Below are 9,666 nucleotides of genomic sequence, written 5' to 3' on the forward strand. Positions count from 1 at the left end.
GCTTAACAGACCTTATTTAATTGGGGATATTCAATTTGTTAGCAAAAGAACTTTTATTTTTTTTAAATTCAAATTAAAATACCATTGATTACATTTTTAAAGAATTTTCAAGTCATGACTAACAAAATATATATATTTACCTGATATAAAAGAAGAATCAATATTTAAACATAAAAATAATTAAGTAAATTTAAAGACTTTTAAGATCTTAAACGTTTAAAAATCCCATATACGATCTTTAGCTAAGCTATTACTCATCCCCATTCACAGATCCGCCGACCTGAGAATCATTTAGATCGGTTACCACTTGACAAGGAATTAATTTGACAACGTTAACAAATTAAACTGTTAAACCAACACAAACACACTAGCCCTGTTCGCACACTGAGATAAACAAATGGTCGACGGACGGACATTTACAACATCATTTGTAATCCATATCGCTCAGCATGTCGTCCCTTCGTTTTTCGACCCGGAGTATGTACATATATATGCAGTGTGCTTGGGAGTGGGTGAAAGATGTATTGACCCTTCAACGGCGCTTCGGAATGCTTCACGCTATTTATTGGCTCACTTTCACTCCGGGAAACCAGAGGCAACCAGAGACCCGGACCCGGAGAGAGATTTCTCCCCTCTGGGGAATTCCTTTGACGGTTCCATTTGCCACTCTGCACCGGCCACGTGTTGGGATTTGGCGGTTAAACACACTCTTACCCACGCTTTCCGGGGGATTAGTGCTGCTCATTTGTCAACAGGATGTGTGGTTGCTGAGTGTGGTCAATATTAATTGGCAATGTATTAGTTTAAGTCGGTGCACACCCTTCCACCAACATTTGCGGGATATCTTAATTCATCAATTTGGATTAAAAAATGAAGAAAGTTAACTTTTAACTTTTCTATTGCACCAATTATTTACGAAGATTTTATATTACAGAAACATGGCTTTGAATTTGGTTTCAATGGAACTCGAAAACTCTATAATTTCTAAAGTCAACATATTAATGGGTTATATTCCAGTGGTCTTTCACAAAACCGATACCACTATTAGGGAAATGTAAAACTTAGGGCCGGTTTCTCGAGTCCCTGTCAAAGTCCCTGATTGCTATCTGTTCGAAAAACTTAAATACCAGATAAACTGTTCGTAAAAGCAAATCCGCTTTCTCGACTACTTTAATTTATCTGAAGAGAAGCAATTACAGAGTGCTGTTAACGCACAGAATTGTGCTGTGAAGCGTAAAAAATGGCGTGCTTCGATTATTTCACCAGCTGTTTGGGTATAATTCAAAGGAAAAGTCAGCTGTGATTTCGTTTCTTCTTCATAGTTGGCTTTGGGAAATCAGCTGTCATTCTATCGAGCCGAAAACGCTTAACAGGGACTCCGAGTCCCTGTCAAAGTTAGCTCTCACATTGGTGCTCGAGAAAGCCAAAATGCCTTAGCAGGGACTCTATCTGTTCGAGAAATGTTAGCCGGCACTCGAGAAACCGGCCCTAAGAGTAACAGCATCTAGAGCGAGAGGTTTTGTGAGATGTATTTAGCTAACCCGAGGTCAAGGATTTTACATGTTTTATTATAATATTTACAATTTATTACAATAAATAAATAAAGACAGACACATGTATCTTATTATTTTCATATTATATTTATTCAAATTTGTAAATATTAAGAATTTATGAATAAACTCACTCAACAACTTTAATTTTTCCCTATAGAATTGAAGCTTTATAAACTTGTTTTGGCCATTGCTCGACTTGTTTCCGATTTAAATGATAAATTGAAACTCTCTTTTTCCACATTGCAGTATTTTCTTTCCTCCGATCCACTGAGTTTTATGTGTCCCCCGGCAAGGGAATGGGGCAATGGCGAATGGGAGGCAGTGGTTTAAAATGGTGCAGCAGCAGGCACGAAATTCGTATTTTCTGTGCTGCAACATCGCCAGAGGCCCAAAGGGTTGCAATTGCAACGTGCAACACGGCATTGCCTCGGCAACCGCTGCCCCTTCGATCGAAGGCAAAAAAAGGGGGACAGGAAAAAATATTTTGACAAATGAACCCAAATAACAGGTTGCAATCGCTCTGAGGAAAGGGGCTCGGGTTTTGGGCAAGTCGGACAGGAAAACGTATGGTCGGACAACCTTGATACCTCATTTATTTTAAATGCGGCTGCCTCGATCCCTGGCCCAGCTGTAGTTTTCTTTACTTTTTGTATTTTTTACTCTCCTCGTCGCCTTTTCGTATTTCTTGCGCAAATGAAATCGACACATTCGACTCGAGTCGAAGCGAAGGGAAATAAATGAAACATTTCCAGCGTGGTCGCTCTGCTCTCGAAAATTGTTACAAATGATCGCAAATAACAGATCTTTGCCGGCACAGAGCGAGCTGTCCATCAAAGGAGCCGAACCCTCTCGGTGCGTGATCGAGTGCCAGAGGTAAGGGATCGGGATTGGAACTTGGGCTCGGGCGGTACGGACCTAGAGTTCTGGGCTCTGGCTTTCTGGACGGGAAGTGGCGAAGGCGCCGCCATGCTGCGCCTCATTTGATGCAAGGTAAATTGCATTGATTTCTTGATTAATGACAGTTTCGCATTTCACTGCCTGCACGGCGAGAAAAACGGATGAATTTTTGCGAGTAAGCCCATTGTATAAAATCTCCAAAGTATATACAAAATGTAATTTAATTCTAATTGAAAAAATAATATTAGTTTTTCCCACTTAATAGTGACAAACAAGATAGTTTTTTAAAAAGATCATGGTAATTCCTAAGATTTTGGTTGGCTATGAACATTTGTAATACCAGAACTTCAATAACGTTTGAAATGAAATATTATTTTGAGAACTACATTTATTTCGCAACGATCTTCGAATTAGTAACCTGGTATTTTCGTGTAGATGGACTCACCCTGATTGTTGTTGTTGGTGCTCTTGCGGGATGTCTTCTTCTCCTTCATCCAGGGATACTCCGGCACCGAGTCCATTCCATCCGGCGTTTGTGGGACAACGCCAACCGGATATCCGACTCCGACCCCTACATTGACATTAACGTTGACGCCCACTCCTCCGATGGCGCCGGATCCAACAGGTGTTCCGATTTTGGGACTCTCCGGACTCAGGTGGTTGAGGAACTCGGCCATCGAAGGCTGCGAATTGATGAATCCGCCCTCGGAGGCTGCCATCCAGTAGGCCGTGTCCGCGGTCCGTTTATCACAGTTCGGGGTCATCTTGTTGACCATCAGTACCGCCGGCACCGGTGGCGCCCCCTGCTGGCCGATACCGGGCTGACCGACTCCCACTCCCACACCACCCACGACGCCAGCACCACCGCAACCACCCACTGGCAGGGACGTCTGGCCAGTTTGCACCTGCAGCGGATTCAGAGGCGATTCCGATTTTATTTGCGTGCCCATCGGGGTCGAGTCCAGGGTGCTGCAGACCTCTTGCATGGCTTGGGTTTATCTTTTGTGGTTTTATTTACTCTCACTTCCAATTCCTGAGTTCCTTAAAAAATTCTCAGCTTGGGGACCTGCAAACAAAAAATATTTTTGGTATTCATAAAAAGTTTTGAATGAAATATATTTTTTAAAATTATAAAGCCAAGAAATGTAATACATTAATCTAGAAGATGTTAGGCTTATGCTATTCATTTATAATATTAATTTAATACGTTGTTTATAAAATTTCAGTTACATTTTATTGAAATAATTTAAGAGAGGCTATAAAATTGTTAACCAAATGTGTTTAAAAACTCAAAACAAGGTTAAAAAAAACCTTAAATGGATATATATAAATAATTGACAAATTTTAGTCTTTGAAATGTATTTTATTTGTCTGAAAATTAGAGTTAAACATACACAGAAAAAAATTTTAGTTTAGTAAAGTTAACTAATATAAGTGTAAAACAGTCCCCAACCACAAGAATTGTCAGTTCTACCAACTAAATATTTACTTTCACAACAACAAATACAAACAATTAGCTACGGCACACACCTAAACAAAAACAAAAGACACGTAACAATTTTGTATAGTTACGTAACTATCTGTTTAGGTCGATTTTACCAATCAAATTGTTTTGTGTGTAGGTGAAGTAAAATCATGTACCGCGCTTTACTTTTTAAAACGTTTCACCCCGGCATTTGCGCCTATAACTTTTGCTAGTTTTCCCTGTGTATACACAGTACTTCCAAGAAATAAAATAACACATTTTTTATAAAATTAGCCATTTCTTTAGAGTTATTTATTATATTTACCCAAATATTATTCAAAATGCCTCATTTAATCAATTTTTTCCAATTCTTATTTTCTGTTTTTATTTTGAAACTTGCCCATTTTCGAATTGCAATATTTTCCATATACACCGTTGTGGCTATACCCTTTCTTTAACATTATATTTCTATTTAACCGCGTTTTTAGCCTGAAACATCACTTTCTTTTCAACTTTTTGCTCTTTAAGCGTCGTTTTTATTAAATAACCATCATTTATTTCAACTAATAACATCTATTGTGTTACTAAAACTTGTATTCTGTGCTATATTGTAGTTGGTAGGCGTTTATTTACCCTAAAACCTAGAACTGATATAGAACTCTTATTTTCAGCTTTTTATGTTTTTAGGATATGCGTCAAAGAATTTTAAAAAGTCGATATCACAACTAAGTTAATGACCATGGTTATTCCTTAAGTTTTTTTACTCCTATTCAAAAGTATAATACCTTCACTTTTAAGGGGAAAAAGTTTTGTTTACTTATCTTCGCCTAATTTTAAACTTCTCACCGAAACTAGCATTTATTTTACAAGTGTTCTTAAAAGTACTTTTATATTAAATAAAGGTTTCAAGAAGTCAAAATAGGCTTTTGATTCTTTAACGCACAGTACACATTTATTAGTCTTTAAATTTGTAAATTCTTTTATTGAAAAAATATCGTACCATATTAAATAGATCATCTACTGATCACTGTATTCCATATTACTCTTTGAGTATTGTGTTGGCATATGCGTTCTTTGTCGAAATTTCTCCAATGTCACTTGGGGCACAGTTTTCACTATTGTCTGCACTTGTTCACAGTAGCTGTAGTGGCTCAGCTCTTTTTTATGTTTTGTTTTATTTTTTACCGGCACAACTTTCGCGATGCGGGTTTTTGCGTAGAACTTTAGTGTGTCAGGGCTTATCTGTGGGCCACAAAAAGAGGCGACAACCGCGACGACTACGAGGGAACCCAGATCCGAATATAAATATGGCCACCGTTGTGTTTGCTCAACCGTCAAGTGCTGTTTGGGGTTTGTTTTTCGCTTTTCAGGTCGACACACACCTTTTGGCAGCCATGGCGACGCGAAAAGGCCAACACAACCGACGAAACTACGGCGATAGCGACGATAATGCAAGTACGCGCTGTACTGCGGTGCGTATGCGTAATGTGTAGACTTTGTAGAGTTTATAGAGTCGCTGCGATCGTTGCAATGGCCTCACACAATCACATACACGCTCAGTAATTGCAATTCGTCTGAGATAGTTTTCTCCACTTCGCACTCATACACATGTGGGCACTAGCTGTCCCTTTCTGGCTTTCAAGAGGTGCGCAGAACCGGTTTTTCAGGGGTTCCTAAAGTGGTTCTTATCGGAATGCACAAATTTATTGTTAGAGTTGCTATTTCAGCTCTTTTGAATATTATTTTGGGGTTTTTTGTATATTTTTAAATGTTTTATTTATTAAATAATATTATTATTTAGCTACCGGACCGATTCAGAGCGAGAGCGAGACAGAGGGCTTCAGGGGAGCTTCGTGCGGTTCCCGAGAGCTGGAGAGCAGCCAACAACCATTCCATCCAATAGCACCGAACGCACTGAACTGGGATTTTGGGAGCACCATCAAGGAGTGGCCTAAGCGACAGCCACCGCATCCATCACGCTTTTTCCTGGTCGGCACATGCGCGGTGCCATCTGGAAACTGGTTACTATAGCCATTACCCGCAGTGCCCAGGGGGTGGAGTTCACGCACACCGGCGCACAAGTCTCCGGCCCTCTGATTGGCCGTTGCCTCACTTCAGTTTGTATCTTTGCGGTCGTGTAGCCCGGCTGCCCCTGCATCTTGGCCCGTCATTTCCGCAGCGTTTTCTTGCCTCACTCGCTTTTTTCCACTTCCAGCGCGAACGTGTTGCTTGTGACGGAATTTATTTGCTTTTTGTTACTTACACATTCCGCAGCAGCGGAAAAAAGGAAGGAAAAAAGCGAGTTTCTTCTCGCTCTCTGACTTTTTTTGGCTTTCGGGTATTTTTGACATTTCGCTTTGCTCATCGCTCTTTTTGTTTTGGGCGCCTCTTCTCTTGTCTAACCATCACGTTGTCAATCTAATCTTGGTGGCATTGCTTTTTGCCTTTCGGCCACTTTTTCGCTCTCTTTTTGCCCCATTCTCCGATTCCGTGCAGTCGGCGGCAAAGGTTCGTAATTATGTGCGGATTTTAATGCACACGAGTGTCACTACAGGTGTAAAAATATTGCAACATTTTCTACATTTTTTTAAATTATTTAATTTTTTTTTAATGTCAAGGAAATAAGTGTTATTCATAAAAATCTACAAATAACAGTTATTTTTTTTAGTTTTATTATAAAAATCAAAAAAAAAATCATTACGGATTTGTAAACTACAACTGCTAACAAAAATAGTGGTGTATTTAAAAAAAATTTAGGACTCTTCTACGTGCACGATTTTTTTTGTAGGAAAAATGTACAATAACAGTTATTAATAGGGGAGTGTAGGGTAAGGTGACGAACGATTCGTTTTTTGAATGTAACTTTTGTAAAAATCAATATTTTTCAAAAGTGTAAACGCAGAAAGTTGCTTACATCTACTGAGCATATCCCTGTAAAATTCGAAATTCGAAATTCCAATGCAGCTAAATCCTACAGCGTTTGGCGTGAACCTTACTTTTTTTGCACTTTTAAAAGTTGTAGGGTAATAAGACGAACGATTTGTTCTTTAATGTAACTTCTCCAAAAATCAATATTTTTTAAAAGTGTAAAAGCAGAAAGTTGCTTACATTTACTGAGCATATTTCTAATAAAATTTGGATTCGAAATTTCAACGTAGCCAAATCCCACAGCGTTTGGTGTAAACCATCCTTTTTACAAACAAAAAAATACATTTTTATACCCTTGCAGAGGGTATTATGATTTCAGTCAGAAGTTTGCAACGCAGTGAAGGAGACGTTTCCGACCCCATAAAGTATATATATTCTTGATCAGCATCACTAGACGAGTCGATCTAGCCATGTCCGTCTGTCCGTCTGACCGTCTGTCCGTCTGTCCGTCTGTCTGTTTCTACGCAAACTAGTCTCTCAGTTTTTGAGCTATCGGGATGAAACTTTCCCAAAAGTCTTCTTTCTATTGCAGGTAGTATATATGTCGGAGCCGACCGGATCGGACAACTATATCTTATAGCTCCCATAGGAACAATCGGAAAAAAAAACTTTAAAAAATTCTAACTTCGGTGTTTTTTGAAATATTACCTTCTACTTTTGGGGATGTTATTTTTTTAATATTTCTGAATTTCGAATTAATTATTTAAAAAATCGGACTACTATATCATATAGCTGCCATAGGAACGATCGGAAAATTAATGGAAAAGTAATAGGAAATAAATTCTAGCTTCTTTGGTTTTTGTTGTATTATCTTCTACTCTAGAATATGACTCTTTTTAAATATTTTCGAATTTCAATTTTAATTTAATCAAAATCGGACGACTATATCATATAGCTGCCATAGGAACGATCGGAAAATTAATGGAAAAGTAATAGGAAATAAATTCTAGCTTCTTTGGTTTTTATTGTATTATCTTCTACTCTAGGATATGACTCTTTTTAAATATTTCCGAATTTCAATTTTAATTTAATCAAAATCGGACGACTATATCATATAGCTGCCATAGGAACGATCGGAAAATTAATGGAAAAGTAATAGGAAATAAATTCTAGCTTCTTTGGTTTTTATTGTATTATCTTCTACTCTAGGATATGACTCTTTTTAAATATTTCCGAATTTCAATTTTAATTTAATCAAAATCGGACGACTATATCATATAGCTGCCATAGGAACGATCGGAAAATTAATGGAAAAGTAATAGGAAATAAATTCTAGCTTCTTTGGTTTTTATTGTATTATCTTCTACTCTAGGATATGACTCTTTTTAAATATTTCCGAATTTCAATTTTAATTTAATCAAAATCGGACGACTATATCATATAGCTGCCATAGGAACGATCGGAAAATTAATGGAAAAGTAATAGGAAATAAATTCTAGCTTCTTTGGTTTTTATTGTATTATCTTCTACTCTAGGATATGACTCTTTTTAAATATTTCCGAATTTCAATTTTAATTTAATCAAAATCGGACGACTATATCATATAGCTGCCATAGGAACGATCGGAAAATTAATGGAAAAGTAATAGGAAATAAATTCTAGCTTCTTTGGTTTTTATTGTATTATCTTCTACTCTAGGATATGACTCTTTTTAAATAATTCCGAATTTCAATTTTAATTTGATCAAAATCGGACGACTATATCATATAGCTGTCATAGGAACCATCGGAAAATTAATGATAAATATTAGAAAATTGAACATTTTTGCGATTTGTTAATTAATAGGAATGATCTGCAAGGGTATACAAGCTTCGGCTGGCCGAAGCTAGCTTCCTTTCTTGTTTTATATATTATTTACGGAAAGGTTATTTTCGATACGGAAAAGAAAAAAGTAATAAGATAATACCCAAACTTACAAAAAAAAAAATGGTCAAAGTGCAAATTTTTTTTTAAATTAAATTAAACTGACGTCACTATTAAAAACAACAATAAAACTGCAGCAGTAAATGTTATCTGGTATTATTATCTTTTTTTTACAAACAATCAACGATAACAGTTAAAATTCTTGAATAAAAAAAGTTCGTCAAAATACCCTACAAAAAGTTCGTCACGATACCCTACAAGGTAGACTTGGAGCAAAAACGGTGTCACTCTCAAACGGCGCAAAAGAAAAAAACGCGAGGTACCAAAAACTGTTGATAAAGATCTCATGTATACGTGCATATATTTGCCTGATTTTATTTTCCACTCATCTTTGCTCTGGCACTGCTGAAACACAAGTAAATTGAATGGGTTTGCTAGTTTGCGCACCACATTTTTAGCGAAAATTACCTCACGAACAAATTACGGGACTTCTTATTAATATTACTGTAAATACATTGTCGACACGATAAGGGGAGACGACTACATTTATTTGGAATTTTTGTCGTGCCGTCATATATGAGATTCGACGAGTTCGTCACATTACCCTACTCGTCAAATTACCCTACACTCCCCTACCCAAGATATAACATTAATTTAGTGAAATGGTTGCCCAAGTTATAATTGACGTGCTATAAGCAATTAAGTTATAGGTATGCAAGGTAAAATGTTTTATGGGTAGGCCTAGCATTTTAAATTGTTTTTATAGAAAGACGCCATGAAACAATTGGAAGAACATAAGTAAACTCCTCAATTTTTTACTAAATGTATTTTATTTTCCCATAAAAAGTGTTTATTAAATAGTGTAAGGGTATAGTGACTTCGATGTAATAGTATAATACAATTCAATAATATTACTATTGGTTTATGTACAGTATCATTAAGGAATTTTCAATGGTGTTT

General features: G+C 36.9%; 1 protein-coding gene across 2 annotated transcripts in view; it reads right to left on the reverse strand.

Moving 5' to 3' along the window:
- pb (homeobox proposcipedia) overlaps positions 1 to 3,442 on the reverse strand; it is a 35,612-nt gene extending 32,170 nt beyond the window's left edge. For both annotated transcript variants that reach the window (XM_044396265.2, XM_044396264.2), the window contains exon 1: positions 2,896 to 3,442. In XM_044396265.2, the coding sequence (XP_044252200.1) occupies positions 2,896 to 3,436 (541 nt within the window). In that variant the 5' untranslated portion in view covers positions 3,437 to 3,442. The remainder of the gene's footprint in view (positions 1 to 2,895) is intronic.
- Between the last annotated feature and the right edge of the window lie 6,224 nt (positions 3,443 to 9,666).

Source organism: Drosophila takahashii, chromosome 3R (genome assembly GCF_030179915.1).
Source record: "Drosophila takahashii strain IR98-3 E-12201 chromosome 3R, DtakHiC1v2, whole genome shotgun sequence".
Lineage (NCBI taxonomy): Eukaryota > Metazoa > Arthropoda > Insecta > Diptera > Drosophilidae > Drosophila > Drosophila takahashii.